This window comes from Gavia stellata, chromosome 3 (genome assembly GCF_030936135.1).
Source record: "Gavia stellata isolate bGavSte3 chromosome 3, bGavSte3.hap2, whole genome shotgun sequence".
In the NCBI taxonomy this organism is placed as follows: Eukaryota; Metazoa; Chordata; class Aves; order Gaviiformes; family Gaviidae; genus Gavia; species Gavia stellata.
Window position 1 is genome coordinate 66,844,435 of NC_082596.1, and position 20,300 is coordinate 66,864,734.

General features: G+C 43.1%; 1 protein-coding gene across 1 annotated transcript in view; it reads left to right on the top strand.

Annotated features, from left to right (window-relative positions):
• The window catches only part of PARD6G (par-6 family cell polarity regulator gamma), a 66,670-nt gene extending 49,650 nt beyond the window's left edge, over positions 1–17,020 (top strand). Inside the window, exon 3 of the mRNA XM_059815619.1 lies at positions 16,161–17,020. Coding sequence (XP_059671602.1) covers positions 16,161–17,020 — 860 coding nt within the window. The remainder of the gene's footprint in view (positions 1–16,160) is intronic.
• The last annotated feature ends 3,280 nt before the right edge of the window (positions 17,021–20,300 follow it).

The following is a 20,300-nucleotide window of genomic DNA, read 5'->3' on the forward strand; positions in this document are numbered from 1 at the left end:
CAAATATGTAAATTGCTAGAGGTTACGTAGTAAAAGGATGTGTTTAGAGCCCTTAATTCCTCAGTTTATTCTTAGATTTAGCTAGTGAATAGCTCTCATCTTGTACAGTATTAAGCATCTCATTTGACACATCAGCAGTCCTCTTAATTATTCAGTGTCTTATTTATTGGTATCTCCCTCAAAACTTAGTCTGACCAGTACAGGGTCAGGTGGGTTTAGGTGGGGTTTTTTTTGTTTGTTTGTTTTCTTTCTAACTAGCTTGTTCACACCTTGCAATTTCTTGACAATAGTCAGTTTTAGCTTCAGAAAGCTCCCACTCTGCTAAAGAGAGAGATCAGGCAAGGGCAGTACAGGTATTCAAAAGAACTCAGCACTTTGTGTGATCCTAATATCTAGTATTTTTCTTCAGCAGTTGGGATAACTTTTAAAGATCTCTAATTTTCAGGTATATTAAGTTGTAAATGACTTCTGAATTTAAAGTTTTACAACTCGTGAATTGGAGATTCACTGTTGGCCATACTTAACTAGAGGTACTGAGACACAAACTTGTTTAAGCTGGTAAACATAGCTGCTGCCTCACCAATTGGTGACATTATTTCCTTCTGGATATTCCCTGTTGGCTTGCAAATCACTGCCAAGGTATATAGTGTGACTCACTTCTTGTAGTGCTTCCAAGGTGGAAATTCTTAAGTCTAAGCTTGGAGGTGACAATAGTAATATTTTTTTTACTTGTTAGGTTAGGGGTTGGGTGAGCCCAAAGATGACACATCACCAGCTAGCAACTGCATTTTGTTTATCAAGTGAATTTTTGCAGGGCTGGCTCTCTGTTTGGGAAGTTTGCTCAGATAGTCCTGTAGTTTTAGGGAGGTTTTTATGTTGCACGTCTGCAGAAAGCTCCAATTGTGAAGGAGCTCGGGCTGACTCTGCATAACATGAGTCTCCTACACAGCATCCTCCCACAGCCTGTCAAACTGACAGCGGAATGGTGGCTCTGTGCATAGCAGCGATGAGAGTGCTGGGAGCTATTGACTAACATGATTATAAAGCTAGGAATCTCCTCCTCACATCCTGTGGGCTGTGTAACACAAGAGCAAGACTTTTTAATTAATGCAACAATCTGAAGCGAGTGAAAGAGCAGAGCTCAGCTAAAACAGTTTCCCCAGTTGTTTGGGCAAGCAGCTGATGTGAAATCTGGCATGTTAACTTCACATTGGCCTTTGACTGATCTGACACAAGAGGCATAAAACCAAACAGGATGGTGGCGCTTTCCCAGGAGACCTGTGTGTTTACAAATGAGATTCTCCTTTCCATCAACTGGCTTTTTGATATCCGTAAAGCCTAGCTGGTCTTGAATGCCTCACTACTCTTTCAGTATACTTCAGGTACTCTTAGGATCAGGATTTTCCAGATTTCTTTCTTGCCCAGACAAGCAGGTGATTCATAGCCACAGCCTTTTTCTTTTTCTCCATTTTCTTTCTTAAACTTCCAGTGCTGTATCTGTATATTAGAAGGTGGAGACTAAGGGTTGGAAGTGATTCCTTTTAACTAACGTATCATTTGACTTGCTGTTGCCGAAGGCCTGACTTGCGTGAAATGAACTGATACAGAGAAAGCCAAGACGAGCTGTCTTGTGTAGAGTTTTAGCGCAGTGATCTGGATGTTTAGTTGCATCCACCCAGAAGGAAAAACTGGAGCTGAGCAGATAAATATGATCTGGATGGGTAAATGGAAAAGAAGCCCAGAAAAATTTTCCTACCTCTCTATTTTATTTTACTTTTTTCCTCAGTGCAGCTCCCTGGATTAACGTGGTATTAGCTGCTAAGCCAAGGGCAGGTGTCACTGACTTTGAAACCTGTTTAACCTGTCTCCTTGGTGCTCTAGCTGTCCCTCAGCATGGGAGGAAGCACTCGGATCTTTTCAGTTTCTCCAAGAGGTGCCCTGTGTTGATGCTGTGCCTCCGAGTGCTGTACTGAACACAAAGGTTCTGCACTTCCGTTCTTGGCTGCCTTGAAACCTATCCGTCAGGCTTAACATAAGCACAACACAAACTTCTTTCCCTTTCCCTGCAGCCGCAAAACTTTGTGGAGTTGGTAGACTTCAAATAAGCTGGGTTTTTTAGCTAGTGTGTTAATAAGTGCACATTAAAATACAGCACACCCTTAGTGCTGAGTGTTAGTATACCTCCCAAGAGCATCTTAGCAAGAAGACACATTGATCACATCAATCTGTGAGCCAGTGTTTTTGTTTTATATAACTATTTGTCTTCACTTTTCATGTCCGTGGAACTGTTTTTTCTGAAGATAGGATGCATCATCAAATAAAAATTCTTGTCTTGGTCACCATTTGGCTCCTGTTGTGGGAATTTAATATGGATTTAGTAATACTGCCTGATCTTATTGTTAAAAGTCTTGCCAATTCCTGATGCTGTCTAGCAATTTAAGAGAATGAGGTGGGGAAAGACATGGAAAAGGAACACTGGGCTTTTGTCTAAAGAAAGCAGAGGGGTCTTATTCATTCTTGTATCGTATGGGGGGGGGGGTGGGGGGGTGGCGGTGTGAAGACATGGGCTGGCTGCTCACAGTAGTACCCCAGGAGGGACTGAAGGTGGAGGAAGGTCTCACAACTAGAGGCGAGAAGCAATGAGCCGAGGTTCCTGGTAGCAGTTCAGTCTCTGGGCTGGGATGCAGCTTGTATGGAAGCTTGTCCGAGTCAGCTTAGCTAGCACTTGCCTTTTGTATTGGGAGGATGCTTCTGTTGAAAGCATTCTTGGAAACAAGCTATGTAGTGTAATGAAAATAAGTCCTAACTACTGCATCTTTTTTTTTCCTGCCTTTGAACCATGCGAATCCCTCCTCCTTCCTTTGAAGCTGCTGGGCTTTGTGTAACTTCTGATGTATTCTCCAGGTTTTTAGCTTAAACCATTCTAATGGGAACTTAGTCTCTTGTGAACAGCAAATTTTTATTTTTAGCACTTTGGGATCCACAGATGAAAAGTGCTTTATGTAATTAGCCCTCTTGTGTGGGGTGCTTTTCTGTAGGGTGACTTTTCTGGAACTTACAATGGTAGTAAATCTTTCGATGCACACTAAGGAGTTGAACATCTGTGATTTGGCCACAACCTAATTTTTCCAGGCACAGGAAAAGCCATGTCCCAGTATAGTCCTTACACTTCACTCAGAGCAGGGATCAGGCTGTGAATACTGTATGTTCTTTCGGGTATGTGTCTGCCCCTACCCCCCAATACTGTCACTTAATGAGCAAATGTGGTAATGACTCAGTGTTATCTCCTGTGTAACAGGAAAACTGAGATCATGAAGGGAATTGCCAGTGGCAGGAATACCAGGTGTACCCAAGCGTGGCACTGGGAACCTCCGCTCTGTTCGTAGTGGCAGGAGATTGCTGTTGGTGGAGATGAGGGCTGAACTTGAGCAGTGTCTGCATTTAGCACCTCTGGAGCAGCCATGCCAGTCAAACCGTGAGCAGCAGTGCCATCAGACTTGCTGCTACTACTAGCAGACCTATGCTTTCATTCAAAAAAACTTGTTTGGGTAGAAGCTGGAGGTCTGTACTGCAGTGTTGGGTATAACTTTGCTGGTGAAATACATGGAGTAACTTGTGCTTCCCAGGAGGCATGCCGATGCTCACAGCTGCCAACACTGATGTTCATTAAGGAGACAAAATACTTACATGAGCCCTGAATTAGGTTTAGTAAACAAATAAAGAGTTTTCTTACATTTGAGCCGGTAAATGTCAGCTTCACTTGCCATGTGTCATGTTTTGTTCTGATATCATGGAACCTGATCTAATTTTTTAATTTCTGAGTAATCACTTCCTGTCTGCCACTCCCTTGTTTATATCATGTGCTCATAGGAAGAGACACTTTTTTAACGAAAAAGGTACACCAGCCAGTAGTTTACCACACTTAAATAATGACGGGGTGTCTCAAAAATTGTTTGAAGAAAGAAGCCAGGTTTTTTAAGTGGTATAAAATTGGTGGTGTATTTTGGGGTTGGTTTTGCTTGTTTGTTTATTCAGTCTTGCAGTTCAGTGCTTGATACTCTAGGAAAAGAGAAGCTTTACAGTCCAGTTATTGGTCATCTGAGGGCTGGGCTCCTCAAGTACACAGGTTCTGCTAATGTCTGCAGCTCTTGGAGAGTCCCCTCAGGTGCAAAGTTTGCCCAGGCGGCAGCCTTTGATTAGTTTGTCTACACAGTTGGGCTTGGAGCCCTAGCCAATGGTGGAGAAAGGAATATAGCATCACTAAAATAATGTTGGGGAAATCACTTGGCCAATAACTCTACACAGCTGACCCTTCTGCCAGAATCGCCATGATCCTTTAAGCTGCTTTTAAGTAAAACGTGCAGTTTTTACTGACAGAGAAGTGATGAGCTTCTTGCTTTCCGGTGATGGCCAGGAAAGGATATTGCTAGTCTAACATTAAAAGTAACAGATTTATTTTGTTCTCAGCTGGACAAGTGACGGTAGTCGTATATTAGGCAAGGCTTCATTTCTGTTTTGAGGAAGAGGGATGGGGACATTGCTCTGACCCTCTTGCTTCATGCTCTTGTGGCTGCTAAGGAAACAGGATGGTAACATGCTGCTGTAGCCCAGATAAGTGCCACCATCACAGCAGAGGTTATGGGTACCATGTGGTAACGTGCCATATGAGGGGGGGTGAAGACCACAGGGATGATGGTAAACTTCACATTGAGAACTTGTGCGATACGGTTTTAATCTTTAAATATCCACTGTTGTGCTGCAAAAAAGGTGTATTGTGGAGCTTCTCCCTCCACCGAGACAGCCAGCATGTGCTTTGCTCTGTAGGGAGGATGTGCATGGGGCAAATCCCAGACAGGCAGCCCTCCTCAGACTGACTTTTTTCAGCCCTTCCTTAGCCTGTGGGCAGGGGCTGGGACTACACCAGTAGCAGGGTTCAGCTGTGGGTACCCATGTGCTATGGATGGGGTTGATGTTTCGTTCCCCAAGTGGGGAGTTCTTCCCAGCCCCTCTCTGTAGGGTAGATCTGCTCTGCTCTGCCTGGCACAGGGCTGGGCCTCCACAGGAGTGATTGAGCTCTCAAGAAAAGTAGCATTTGCTTGTGCCCTTGTGTTTAATCAGGAAAAATCCTATTTTGCACTCTGCAGGCAGCTTTTACTACTTTGCGACCAGTCATCAGGGAAGAGGGCTGCCTGGCTTGCTTTGTTTATATCTAGAAGAAGCAGTGATTTCCATTTGTGAGGTGAGCAGCCTTGTCCTCTGAAGGGGGAAGGATGCCAGAGGGGCAGCTTGGGGAAGTCAAGCGTTACGGGCACAATTTGAATTGTAATAGTTAGATTAGGCTCTTGACCTTGCTTCTACTCCACATTAGAAAACAGACCAGGAAATAGATTTATAGAAAACATGTTTGCAACTCTTTTGCTTTGTACTAGCAGCGCTTTGAGATTGCTCCTCCCTTGTCCCCTGCAATGTGAGGGACCCTCAGTTTTGCTTTGCTTCTTGGCGCTCCTTTTCCATCCCATCATGCCCACGTTTGAAGCATGGGGTTGCACCGGCCGTACTCCCTTGCTGCAGAGGATGACTGCTTCCGACTCCCTTTTGCCAGGGCTTGGTGCAGCTTCTTCTCCTCGCGGGCTTGCCCCTGCTTCACCCTGGGGAGCAGAGGACTGGCAAACGTGTCTGTGCTGGGGCAGTGCTGCCTGGTCCCGGCCCACCAGGACACGGGAGATAAACTGGGTGGGATTCCCACAGCTCCCCTGTCCCGCCAGCCAGGAGGGCATCATGGTGCATCCATGAGGCCGCAGGTGGAGGCGAGAGCCAGCCAGTGCTGTAGGGCCCGGGGCATCCAGGGCAGCGGCTGCATGGGACTGATGAGAGGGTGCAGCTGTGCAGAGCCCTGCAAAGGGCTGGCCCAGGAGGGGTGTTTATCTTGTGACTAATCTGACTCCAGCCAGCAAAATTTGGGAGACTCCCAGAGGTCGTGACTTGAAAGGCAAGTGTTGTAATTAATTTCTTATGCCACACTTGTTTTGAAGCCTTTTTAATTCGGTGATAAGAGGCAGAATCTGGACTCTGTTTACAATCTGCTGACTTGGAGCCAGGAACCAGAAAAGTGCTTTGTAAAGCACTGTAAATGTTTTTCTCTCCCCCCCCCCCCCCCCCCCCCCATTGCAGGATGTATGTGGTATTATCACACCACAACAGTGAAGCTATAAAAACATGATTGTGTCCTTTTTTTTTTTTTAAAGAGAGAATATGCATCCTACAAGAACTTTAACTGCGTAAAAACACATCTTTCTCTGAGAAGATGTGGTAGTGACTTGTTAGAACAATTTAGAGTAAAGAGTGTGGAAGAGACTGCCATTTATCTCTTTGAGATGTAAATCTTCATTAAATATGAACTTCTTCACAATTTGGGGATTTCTCTTTTTTTTTTAGTTATTTTGACTGGGAATTTAGAAGTATACGAGAAAAGGCACTTCCAAGCTTGCCTGTCTAAACTAGCGTGGGATGAATAAGATGTTACTCAGCAAAAGAATGCATGAGAGACTGTTTTCTCTTCTGAAGTAATTCTTCCTTGGTAGTACCCTTGTATTTCACAGATTTAATGCTTGCAACTATTGAATGTCCACATTGCCATGGTTGTGAGAGATCTCTATCTTTTAATGTGCATGTCCTGGCAATGCTGCATTTTTCTTGAAAGTAGGAAAAGAATCATAAGGAGGTGCAGGGGATAAAGCCCACTGAATTTTTTAATATCAGGGTCTATAGGATGATAGTTCTGATCAGGTTCAGTACTGCAGCTCTTCAAAACCTTTTCCTTTGAACTATGGCTGTGTGAACAGTCCAGTACAAATACACTACCTTTATTTTGTGCTGCGTTTCCAAGCTTCGTTTGCAGCTTCTTCTGAGACTACTATGAGACAAAATTTTTTGTCTCTTGTCAGAGGTATAAAATTTGTATTCTGAACGAATATGATCCTGAGGTGAATTTGGGGTTTTTTCATGACTTGTGGTGTTTTTTCCAAATATTGCAGCTGTGAAAAACAGAATGGTATTTTCCTGAATTTGCTCTTTGGTTCAATCTGTCAACTCTGTTTACCTTTATCTTCCAAACTTTAGACTTGTGCAAAAAGTAACTATTTTTCTACTACTAGCTGGGAAACAGTTACATTCAATACTCACAGAATGCTTGAGAAAATCCACCTTTTTTTGTGTCCTTAATAAGATTTTTACTGTATCTGCGGTGTGTAGCAAGAGTTACTCTAGTTTGGTCTCTCATTTTGCTTTGTTTTGTTTTGCTCTGCGTAACATGTACACATTTTCTTTTGGAAAGAAGAGATTCCTTTTGTGCCTGTATGGGGAGCAAATGGTGCTCCCCTCAATTGCTTGATCTTCTGAGTGAACAGAAGAGTATATTTGTTGCAGGTCAAAAATGGTGTGGGTGAAATAAAATAATTAAAGGGTTGCTTTTTAATAACTTTAAACTGTAAAGTTTATGACTTGCTGAAGAGATTGCAGATAATTATAGGTTGGAGAGTGGTGGTTGTGTTGGGATTTGGGGGGTTGGGGTGGTTTTTTTTTTCTTCCTAAGCATCTTTGAATAGGATTGCTGGCCCTCCCATTTTGATATCAGCAGCTGAGTGAATACAATTTTTGATGGCTGCTGGGAGTTGCTGGGTGCATGGTGATAGGCTTGATTTGTCAGGTTCCGGCCAACAGGAGAGGTGCTTACAGGTGATGCTATTACTGTCTGTATAAAACACGCACCCATTACTGCTGCTGGGTGTCCGCTCGGTGCTGACTGGCCTGGGAAACCAGCTCACCAGTAAAGCTGCCATAGCAGCACCTGTGACCTTGGGACGAACACAGTAATGATTGATGGCTGAGATGTGCAAAAGAAACATGACGTCCCCCACCTTCCCACTACCCCCCTGCAGGAAAAGGGAAATACTAACTAATACTTAAAAAACCAAACCAAACCAAAAACAAAACAACAAACCGGAACAACAACAAGCCAAAGCTCAAACCCCACAATTTCCTAATGTAATAACATAACCTTGGCATAATGCAGTTTGTGGAGGGAAACAAGAGGGGAAGGGCTGTTTCTGTCATGTTTTATGGTAGAAGAGAAGTCGCATCTGAAACTTAGAGGAAGAAGATCCTGACAGTCCTAGTAAATACTGTCCACAACTTCACCTCTAAAATTTGCAGTCCTATAGCTGGCTTTTGGGCTAGTTTGAGGAGCTGGGTTTGGATGTTGCTGAGGTTGAGAGTAGCTTTGAGAGGTACAGGCCTGAGCACTTGCTCACATTTGGTAGCACCCTTCTCCTCCAAATGCCTCACTTGTTTCATGGGGAAAACTTGCAGGTCGAGCAACAGCTTCTGCTCCTTTGGAGCAATGCAGCAAGTCAAAAAGGGCCTTCTACTGAGAAGGGAGGAGGTTCAGCAAGGGAACAGTGGCCTCTGATGACAAGCGGTGAGAAGTGCAGGAGGCCACACCAGCAGTGCAGGCTAAATTCTCAAGGGGTTGTCTCCATCCTCAATGCAAGTGGCCTAAAAATGTTTCTTATGCGTGTCTGACACCGTAAAGAGAGCCTGAGCCTAATGCAACTATAGTTTTGCTTGCTGTGACATGCTAGACCAAGGAACAAAATCATGTTCACTCTCTTGAAAGAGGGCAGGATATTTTGAGTTTATAAACGTCTTGGGAGTAGAGAGATACATTTGTGTTCCTCAGATTCTAATCCTAACCTGCTAATGAACAATTCCTAAGTAGGAAGGCAAATTTATCTTTTTAATATTGAATCACTATAGAAAGAAGGTTGCCGTTTGCAAAACTGCAGTTTACTAGGTTTAGTAGGGGCTAGACTAGAGTAGGATGTTGTTCTCAAATTTTCTTTCTAGTGCAGTTATTTGATGAAACTTCTCAAAAATACGTAATTGAGTTTACAGTCTACAAACAAGTGTTTGGAAAGATTTGTTTTGGAAACTAATGGATCGAGATTAAGGATATCAAGGATAACGTGCTCTCTTGCTTATTTGAACTTGTCTTTTTTTATCTTTTTATGCTTCAAAAGCCCTCTTGAATGTCACATTAACTATAACACTTAGGTAGTCTTCTAAACGTTATTCAGATTGTGCCCAGTTCCATGTGATACAGTGATATGAAGGGAGAGCAAGGAGTGAGTGTGAGAGTGTGTGTGTGTATGTCTGTGCATGTTTGGGACACACTACTTTACTTTCGATGGAATAGCAGCTACAACTACTTTACCTACTATGTGTTTTTCAGATTGGTTCACCCAGAGGTTGCTGGCAGCAGTGATAGCTGGATTTTTTAATATTCCTGTAACACATAGAATGCAATGTTAGCATTCAGATAACCTTATTTTTCCCTCCATTAAATACTCCTTGATGAGTGATATTGGCACTGGAACTACCCCCAAGCCATAGTTCACTTCATATCTGTTTCCTCTTAAATCCCTTTGCATATGGTCAGCCTGACAGGTCACAAATGAGAGACTGCCAGCTTATTTGTTGTCTGATTGCTTTCACAAATGCTTCTGGTTTTGATCTGAGAAAATAGACACTGAATGCCACTTTTGTCAAACATGGACAGTGTTTGTAGCTGGGACGCAGAAAGGTAGAAGGGTTAAACATGACATGTTCCCTTGAAACGGTTTTATGACTGCTGCTAATTTGAATGCTCAGTAATAGAGATCTGTTGGATGGAGGGGTTACCCTTCGCTATTAATGACTCATTGGCCTCCTTCCCAAGCTGCCTGAAGTGCTGCTCTCCCTAGTGGAAGTAATTTTGTCTTTGAAGTACTTTCCAGAGCTGTCAACTAATGTTCCACAGTTCCCAGAGGAAATAATAAGCCGTAAGTGCATGTACACTGAAAACGTAGAGTCTGAAATGAACTGTTCCTATAGGAGCCTGGCAGTCTGCTTCTCTGTGGAATTCAGCTTGTTTATACAATCTTATCTGGCTAAGCTTTGGTATTTCATCTGGCAGGCAGTTCCTATGAAAAGCAGCTGTCCAAGCAGTGGGAGTGGTGCTCCTGGTGGTTTTTTCAGAAGGTCTATAATTTCTTGTTTCATGTAAATGAAAGAAATACAATACTCTTTTGGCTACAACCAGATGCTCTAAGCAGTTTTCTTTCCCTTATAAATAGCCCTTTTAGTATGCTCTGCTGTTTTGTACTGTATGACTTAACTATAGGGTTCATGATGCCCACCAGGAAGGTATAATGTATTTTGTAAAGTCACAGGCTGACTACGGAATTGTTAGAAGAGTACCTCAAAGATGTTATAATCTATAACTTTCTACATATGTTTAAAAAATAATAATATTCTGATAGTAAAAATTCCATGCTTGGAAGTGAAAACCTCTTTAATGGGTTTTACTGTTGATGGACAAGTGGAAGTAGTTCCATCAGTTTTTTAAAAAAAAAAAAAAAAAAGCAAAACCACCACCACCACTGCTGTCAAGAAAGTGAGCACAGGTACATCTCTGCATGAAAAGACCTGTAGCATATATCTTCTCTAACAGAAAGGTCTTCATGGGTAAGTGGGTAGTGACAACCCTATTTAAAAAAGAAAAAAGGAAAATAAGCACATATTAACAGAAAGGATGCAGCCAAAATACTTAAGGTTTTATGTAGCTCATTGCCAGATAACAAAATGTTTCTTTAAGTATACCAAAAACTGAAGCTTTTGAGGAGAAGAGTTGCAATAACGTTCAGTGCCTACAGATGAGTTCGAGGTATTTTTTTGTGTAGCTTTAGGTTGCGGTTTCATGTAGGATGGAACTGGAAAGCTGAGGATTCCTTCTCCAACTGTGGTAAATGTTCTTGTTCACCTCTTTTTACAGGAACAGTATTTTCAGTAGGAAGCAAGTTATAGGCACAAGTAAAATTCAGGTTCAAGTCTTCCAAAGTTTAGTGGTTATCCAGTAAACACAAGCGGAGTCCCCCAGGGCTCAGGTTTGGGACCGGTCTTGTTTAATATATTTATCAATGATCTGGATGAGGGGATCGAGTGCTCCCTCAGCACATTTGCAGATGACACCAAGTTGGGTGGGAGTGTTGATCTGCTGGAGGGTAGGAAGGCTCTGCAGAGGGATCTGGACAGGCTGGATCGATGGGCCGAGGCCAACTGTATGAGGTTCAACAAGGCCAAGTGCCAGGTCCTGCACTTTGGTTGCAACAACCCCATGCAACGCTACAGGCTTGGGGACAAGTGGCTGGAAAGCTGCCTGGCAGAAAAGGACCTGGGGATGCTGGTTGACAGCCAGCTGAATATGAGCCAGCAGTGTGCCCAGGTGGCCAAGAAGGCCAACAGCATCCTGGCCTGTATCAGAAATGGTGTGGCCAGCAGGAGCAGGGAGGTGATCGTGCCCCTGTACTCGGCGCTGGTGAGGCCGCACCTCGAATCCTGTGTTCAGTTTTGGGCCCCTCACTACAAGAAGGACATTGAGGTGCTGGAGCGTGTCCAGAGAAGGGCGACGAAGCTGGTGAGGGGTCTGGAGCACAAGTCTTATGAGGAGCGGCTGAGGGAGCTGGGGTTGTTCAGTCTGGAGAAGAGGAGGCTGAGGGGAGAACTCATTGCTCTCTACAACTACCTGAAAGGGGGTTGCAGAGAGGTGGGTGTTGGTCTCTCCTCCCAAGTGACGAGTAACAGGACAAGAGGACATGGCCTCAGGTTGCGCCAGGGGAGGTTTAGACCGGATATTAGGAAAAATTTCTTTACCGAGAGAGTGGTGAGACACTGGAATAAGCTGCCCAGGGAGGTGGTGGAGTCACCCTCACTGGAGGTGTTCAATGAACGTGTGGATGAGGCATTGCGGGACATGGTTTAATGGGCATGGTGGTGTTGGTTTATGGTGGGACTTGATGATCTTATAGGTCTTTTCCAACCTTAGTGATTCTGTGATCCATCCAGCTCATAGTACATCTTTGTCTGAAAGCACTACATCTTGTACATGAAAATGCTCCATGTAATCTTCCCCATTCTAAGAAATGGGGGTCATATTCAGCACCTGAAAGACTAATTCTCCCTCTGTCACTGGCACGTAACATTTCACTTCAACCTCATTCAAGACATAGGAACACATGACACCCTGTAAAATACGAGGCTTTAAGAACTGTTCAGATGTGCCGCTTGATGGCATGTCTCCTGCCAGCATGCATGCAGATTTCTGTAGACTTTTTGCTTTGCAAAAGGAGAATTTGATATTGCAACAAACGAAATAAGAAAAATGAGCTCTGGTTCCATATGGTATATACTGGTCTTCACAAGACCTGGCATCAAGCACGGTCTGTTCCATTACCTTAAGTGACATTCATGCTTGCGATCCTATGCGGTGAGAAACTTAAAACCTAAGACAAGTTACTGACCTTCATTAAAAGTGTGTCATTGTAAATTATGCAATGATACAGTTTTCATTTCAGTCTGACATGTGCCAGCTGAACAATGTATCACTGGAAATAGGCAATACACCACTGTTTGACCACCCCATAGTTGGTAAAAGGGACTGATGTTGGCTGACTTCTCCCAGTTCCCTTGTGAGGAAGGAAATGGTTTTTTCATTGTGCTACGAATTGATGACTTTCTGCTGCTACAGCAACAGCTGATGTTAAACTTCAGCAGAGATACTTTGCTTTATTCCTGCAGCTAGAGTAGTGGCTCTGAATAGCGGGGCGGGGGGTGGGGTGGGGGGTGTGTGTGGCTGTTTTCTTCTGGGTTTGTTTTTCTAATTTTTTATTTTACGGTGAAGTCCCAGGCAAGCCTAACTGCTAGTGAGCAGGTCATCTCGAATATAAATAATGTAATAATCCCTGTATAATCCCTGTATTGTCAAGGAGCACGTATTCTGTACTTCAGCTTTTTCTAGCAAATAGAGTCAATTGATATTTTTTTGTAGCAGCTTTCCAAATTAGCTTTCATTTCTCCAGCATTTAACAGGTTTTAACAGTTTTACATGTTAAAATTGGGACTTCATCCTTCTCTTATGTAATCCTCTTTAGGATCAGAGTTGGAAAGTAATGCCTGACACTTTGACACGTTTAAAAACAAAGAATCCAGTCATCAACAGGACATGGATTTCATTTTTTTTAACATGCTCCAGCCCTGAAATACTAAATCCAAGAATGGTCAGTGGTCCAACACTGAAAGTAGCCTCTATCACTTGTAATGTAATCCCTGCTTCTGCCTGGTTCATGTTTGGAGGAAAAAGATAGCATTTTTGTGGTAAGCTGGGCTTTTTGTTATTAAAAGAGGTGGTTGTTTTGAAGCTGCTCAGAGGTTAGGAATGCTGGCAATCATCTGGGGAGGCAGATTAGTGGGCTGAGCGCAGGTGAGGAGGTCATAGGCACAGAACAACCACTTCTTTTGTGCCATTGCCCTGGTGGTGGTTCAGCCAAAGGAAGCTGCTTCAGAAATGACTGATGTGTGTCAGGAGGACCATCGTACTTCTCCCGTGACATTACTACCTGATCATTACAAACTTGCATGTTGTAAGAACTAACTCTCTGGGTTGTTGTTAATTTAAGGGGAAGAAAACAGTGTTGTCAACAAATCTTCCCAGCCGAATTATTTGGTAAATCTTTTGCAAGTCTGCTTTAAAGTAATTCAGTATTATTAACACACTAACATAGAGAGAGAGAGAGAGGGAGAAAACAGTTACCTGAGTGCTTTCAGGGAATAGATGGATAACTAGGGCACGTGTTTCATTTTACCTGCAGTGCAATAAACTGCACTCGCCAACCTAATTTTCTGAGTCTTTAAGGGATGCAGCTTTTGTTTTCAGTTTGGCTTGCCAGTATTGCAAGAGACAGTCTTAAACGCATAAACCCACATGTCATTTTAATTGCCATCTTAAACTGAAATTTTGGGGTAAAGGTTGTCTTGGGCTTTAAGGTACAGTGCTCCTATTCTACAAGGCTATGTTTCAAGTGAGGAAGATTTTAGATTCTAAATATGAACCCCCAAATTGTTTTCATAGGACTGTCACAGAAATTTATCGGTGAACTGTGAGGGTGAGCAGGGCGCAGTGTTTGAGACTGTGGTGATGAAAGACATCTCTTGTGGACACATACTTTACAAGGAAAAAATATTTATTGCCAACCTTCAAAATCATCCATCAAAACTTAAAGTCTAGGTGAATGTACACGGTGGTGATCCTGTTGATGAAAGAAAAAGGAATAATATCTGGCTTTGGCTGCCACAGGTGGCTTGTGCATTCAAAAGAGTAGACGCTGCGCTGACTGCTCACCAGGTGGACTTGAGAAGGTGTCCTCTCCACACAGTCACTCTCTTGGCTGTGAATATGCTTCCAGGAACCAGTTGGGAGTTTCTCGTGTTTGGGTGATTTTAAGGACTTCCAGTCCTGTGCCTCACCAGTCTAAATAACACAGTAGTGCCTGTGTGGTTGGTATGCCTCTGAACGGCCTGGGAGGAGAGAACAAGGCAAGTGTGAAGTTAAACATGACAAACTTGTCCAAGTAGAATCTTTATTTCAAAGAAGCTTTTCCTTCAGGACGACCTTCTAGATGCCTTGTGATGTCCTCAGTATTAGTATAGCCAGGGTAAATAAGTTACAGGAGAATGCAGAAATAGTCTTTCTGAAATCTTCAAACGATTTTTTCCAGCCCAAAGGGCTATGTAGGATCACAGAGTAATTTAGGCTGGAAGGGACTTCGGGAGGCCAGCTAATCCAACACCATGCTCCAAGCAGGCTCAGTTAGATCAAGTTGCTGCTTAGCACTTTTTTTAGTGTCCTTTGAGTTGTGTAACTTAATGTCACTTAATTGAAATCTGCCAATAATATTCCTTGAAAGCTTACTTGAAAATGAGATCTTGCAAGAAATAAAAATGTAATTATACACTTGTTTTTACTAACATTTTTTTTTTTTTCAACCTTTATCAGGTACAAGTATTGTCTTACTTCTCAAACATTAGTATGCAGGGTTAATTTCTCCGAGAGAAAATTTTCTTAGTGGCAGTTCTGTAATTGTATTTTTGTATTTTACTGCTTGTCTTCAACAGTAGACTAAACTGAAAGTCTGTTAGTTTATCTAAAAAGTATTAGCATGCCTAAACTCCCGGTGAAATAATTTTACAGCTAGTGCATGCTTCATGTTTAAAATATGCACAGTATTTTTAATGTGAAATGCGGTGACGCATTTTGTACATTAACAACTTCATGACTAAGTGTTTTTTATACAAAGCACAACATGAGCTTCTTACATGGAATAACTTGTCATATTACTTGGCTGATTTAAAGCTGATCACTTTGCACATGCCCTTGAGATACCACCAGAGAGACAGAAATATTTAAACAATTCTTTAAACAGTAGACCCTACAAAGGCTGCTTTTCTATGGATCTTCCTCTCAAGGGCAGGAATGTGTGTGTGAGTCCGTGTCTGTTCTGTGATCCTCAGCACATGGACTAGGCAGCCGAACAGTTAGTTTCTCCCTGCTTCTCATTCTACCGGGCCGCTTGCTTACACAGAACTTTTTTGGTACTTGGCACTTTTAGCACTTTTATTAATTGCTGTCAAATTCAGCTGAAATGAAGTAAAATACTCCAAAGAGAAAAGTGCTGTACCAAGAGATGCGTATTAACATAAATTCCTTCCTAAAAAAGTCTAGGCTAAAAACACATATCCAACTACTCTCTCACACACTGCTTTCATGTTTGTACCTAAGGTCTGCTATCAGTTAAGGTTGTGTATTGGATATTAAAATACTCCCCAGTTCAGACTTTTAGGTTAGGAATGTGTATACGCTCCTTGCCCACTTGAGATGTATGTGTAAAATTACAATCTAACTCTGAAAATATGGTCTCGCATCTAAGATGGTATATCAGGCCTGCAGCTGCAAGTAATTGCATTCTGCACAGCTGACAATGGGAGTTGCAAATCAGAAGTCTTTTCCCTAAAAATATGGAAGAAATATGGGTACTCATTGAAAAATCATTCTGAATGATGTGCTGATGGACATAAAATGAAACAACAGTTAGAGTATGCGGAAGGATTCATTAGATATTTTTTTTTCCATATTATTAGGTGTGTGGCTTCACTAAACCAGATTTAAGAGGAAAATGCCCTGTAGATTGAATTATTCTCTGATTGATACATTGGTACTGTTTCTCTTTCAGATGAAGTGGACTACAGTAATTTTGGGACCAACACGCTATCAAGGAAGAAAAAGGCTCTGGTGACACTCCGCAATGACAACCTCCGCCGGCGTCCCCACATTAACATTAGCATGCCTCATGATTTTAGACCAGTGTCTTCCATAATCGATGTGGACATTCTTCCTGAAACACACAGGAGAGTGAGGCTGTATCGACATGGGTGTGAGAAACCCTTAGGATTTTACATTCGTGATGGCACCAGCGTAAGGGTTACTCCTCATGGACTAGAAAAAGTACCCGGTATCTTCATCTCTCGTATGGTTCCTGGAGGCTTAGCGGAGAGCACAGGCTTGCTGGCTGTGAATGATGAAGTCCTGGAAGTTAATGGCATTGAAGTAGCAGGAAAGACTCTCGACCAAGTCACAGACATGATGATCGCCAACAGCCATAATCTTATTATCACAGTCAAGCCAGCAAACCAGAGGAACAATATTATTCGAAGCAGTAGGATGTCTGGTAGCTCTGGCCAGTCTACAGACAGCACTGCTAGTCACCATAGCTTGCCTACATCCCACGTGCTGCAGAACTTCCACCCTGATGAAATGGAGAGTGATGAAGAGGCTGACATTGTCATCGAGGGCGGTCTGGAGCCACAGCACATTCCAAAACTGCACAGCCTTACTTCCAGTAGCCTCTCTCGAATCAATGGCAGCAGCCTTACCCACAGACTACAAAGGGACCTGGTGCTCAACAACAACTCTGGCCGAGAAAGCAACGGCAACATCCACAAATTACTCAGTTCCTTAAAAACTGATCCCCGACACAGTCTGGTTATCCCCAGAGGAGGTATCGAGGAGGATGGAACAGTCATTACACTTTAGTAGCAATTCCTGCAACTCTCCTTTCAGTCTTAAGTGCCAGTTGGGACAACTGACTCTTGCAACATGTTATGCACAAACCAGAGAGCTGATATTCTCATAAACCTCATGGGTGCAGAAGATTGTTGCTTTCTAGGAAATGTGGCATCTGGAGTTAGATGTAAAACTGTCATGCAGTGCAAAATTTGTCAGGAGAAAGCCAGAGTGTAAAACCTGGTTTATGTCCCAGCCCTAAAGTGAGAACACAAATTTATTTTAGTTGGTATAAATCTAAGCAGTCTTACAGGCTACCAATGGCAGTGCTACATACTTGGGTTTGAATGCATGGGTGGATGTATTTATACATGCATGTATATGAATTAGATTTTAATAGTAACAGACATGCCTATTTGAAGTGGAATCTGGTTTTCTTCTAATACTGGTTTAAAGAGAGTGCTGCTTAATAGCCATCTGATCTCCTACTGTTACATACAGACCTTCCACTTGTTTACACCATATTTGCAACCTTATGTCTAATCCAGACAAGCCCTATAAAAGTAGTGGTTTCCTACTCTGGTGGTAGCAATGTTAGGGAGATGCTGCAAATACATTTTCCAAAATGAAACTCTACGGGGTTTTTTTGTTTCGTGTTTTTTTTTTAAAAAAAAAAAAGCCTGAGGAGGCGATGTTGGGGGATGTTGCGGTTACTGCTGTGAGCTCAGCACCGCCTGCTGGTCAGAGGCAGGCCTGCGTGCCTGCCTGCCTGCAGTACTGACGTGCGCTGCAGGGGGAAAGAAAAACACGACAATAAGGGCTTAAAACTAGGTTCAGCACCATTATCTGTAATTGTATTCTTTTTCGATATTTATTAGATAATACCTCTCTTTCAGATTGGTTTTTTCCCCATCTTCTCTGTTTTTTCAGTATCATGGTTCATGTGAATTTTAGGGATGCAAGTGAGAAGGCAACAGAAGTGGAAGAGCGTGCTAGGACTGTCCCCTTCACCTCAGAGCCCACACAGGTCCTTGCTGTACCTTTGGGGCACCGTAAGTCCTCAAGGCCTTTCCTTACAAAAGATTGGCTGATTACTCTACAGAGGAGGGATGCTGACTGACTGTCAAACCTAACTTAGAATGGTTCTGTTATTTTTGGAATCTGCTAGTAATCATAAAGCTTAATGTCTACACAGGATTTCTAGAAACTTAAAATATACTGGATGTTTGCAATGGCCAGACATCTTTACTGGATGCTGCCCAGGGGGTAACCAGTGACTGTTGACTTGAGAACTGTCTGCTTCTGAAAATGCCATGAATTTAGGAAAGTGTTCTAATCTAAAATATTTTGTTATATCTTGATCAGTGTAAGGAACAAAATATAAATGTTTTACAATGTATTTTTCTACTTTTAGCTTGTGTCATTTTCTTTTTGTTTTTAACTTTGTAGTACATTAAAGCTTTTTTATATGGTGGAATAGACATTTCTTAAATATTGTATGGATATGAAAATTCAGAAGTCTTGGTTTGAAAAAATTACATTCCATTTTGGAGTCTGTAATGGCTGGACAAATGATGTGTGGACTAATTCATTTTCGCTCACTTAGAATACCTGTGGAACAACCAGTCTTCTGCTCATTGTTAAATATGTTTGGGACATTGAACTTAGTGTGTTTCTTTTAGATTTGCTTTAAAAGTTTATTTTAAAATTCTTTCACTTACTCTAATTAAACCTCTTCTAGGTATCACAGCAGTTGTAGAACTATACCTATTTTTCCCAGCACAGTAAGAAAAGAACATTGATCCTGTTCATCTTAAAACTGTGTTTGTACTTTACCAAAGGTTTTCATTTTTAAAAAAATCTCATTATTGGTGCAGTAAAAAAAAAAAAATAGCTGGATGTGCTTCAGTCAATCAGATCATCTTATCAGGAAAATTGTTACACCTTAAATAAGACTACTTTTATAAATAAGTGGATTTGTCTCGCTGAAGTTACTCATTTTACCGTATTTAACTGATGAAAATGTGATCTGTCTGCAATAAAATGTGCACTGTCTTACTTCTAGGCTATATCCTTTCCCCTGTGCTCAAGCACATCTTTCTGTAGAAGTATCTCCCTTCCCTGTGGTAACAAGATACCTGGTTTTGATGACTCTTCAAATGCGTTAACTGTTTTAGTAATTCTTTTCTCTGTACCAGTACAGATTTCGATTCCTGTGGTTGTTGTTACCTATACCAAGTTTCTTTCCATAATGTTTCTTCCTGGTACTGCTTTTACTGAAGGGTACTTTTACACTGATTCCCATGGGAACCAGGGTTTGCTATGCTCCTCAGAGCAAGGCTTGCTTCAAACCTCCTGGCTTTGAGGACTTGGGGTAGTTCTGGCTCCTCAGAGAAAGCCCAGGATACCTCTGGCTTAGCACTGCGCTGCCACGCTGCGCAAACCTTTGCCTGGAGACCGCTCGGTGACTGTCCGCATAAAGCGTGCTAGTACAAAATATCCAAACTCTTCCAGCTAATTGACCCCAGGACTAGCAAACATTAAGTTGCATTTCACACACCAGCGTGGAAGTATTGCACGCAAGAGTTCAATTACAAGCCCAGAACGGCTCCAAAGCCAATACATCGATGCTTTGTCATCACTTTGCAACGTAACTTTCAAGGCTTGCAAACATTTTGTGCTCGTTTGCATCAGCTACAAAAAAGAAAAGCTTCTGGTTTTGCATGCAGTGTATCAATAACTGAAGTTGTCGCATGCTAGTTGTCTCTTTCAGATGAACTTCAGACTGCGAGACTAAACCTTTTAGGTTTCGTGTGTCGAGGCCCTTTGGGTACAAGGTGAAATTGTTGAACAGGGCTTTAAACCTGGGTGGCTGAGGGAACAGAGGCTCATTAGTCCTCTTTAAAGGACAAAGCCTCCATAAACGTGCTTGCAGGAGGAGCCGCGTTTCTGTCTTCCACTCTCCGACCGCACGGCAGGGCCTCGCCGAGAGGCCGGGGGCAGCTCGGAGACGACGGCCGGGGCTCCGGGGCCAGTGAGAGGCATCGGCCGCTGCCGGGCCTGCAGAGCCTGAGGCTCGAGCAGCCAGACGCGAGGCACCTCGGCGCACGGACGCCGGCGATACGTGCGCGGACTGCTGCTCCCGGGGCGACGGAGCCGGGGCAAGGCCGCAGGGCCGGGCCGCTCCCCCTCCTGCCCGTCGAGGGCGCGCCTGCGCCGGCCCCTCCCCGCGGCGGGCGGGAGGAGCCCCGTCCCGCTCACGTGAGCGGCGGCGCCGCCTGGCGCGCGGAGGGGAAGGTGGGGCGGTGGC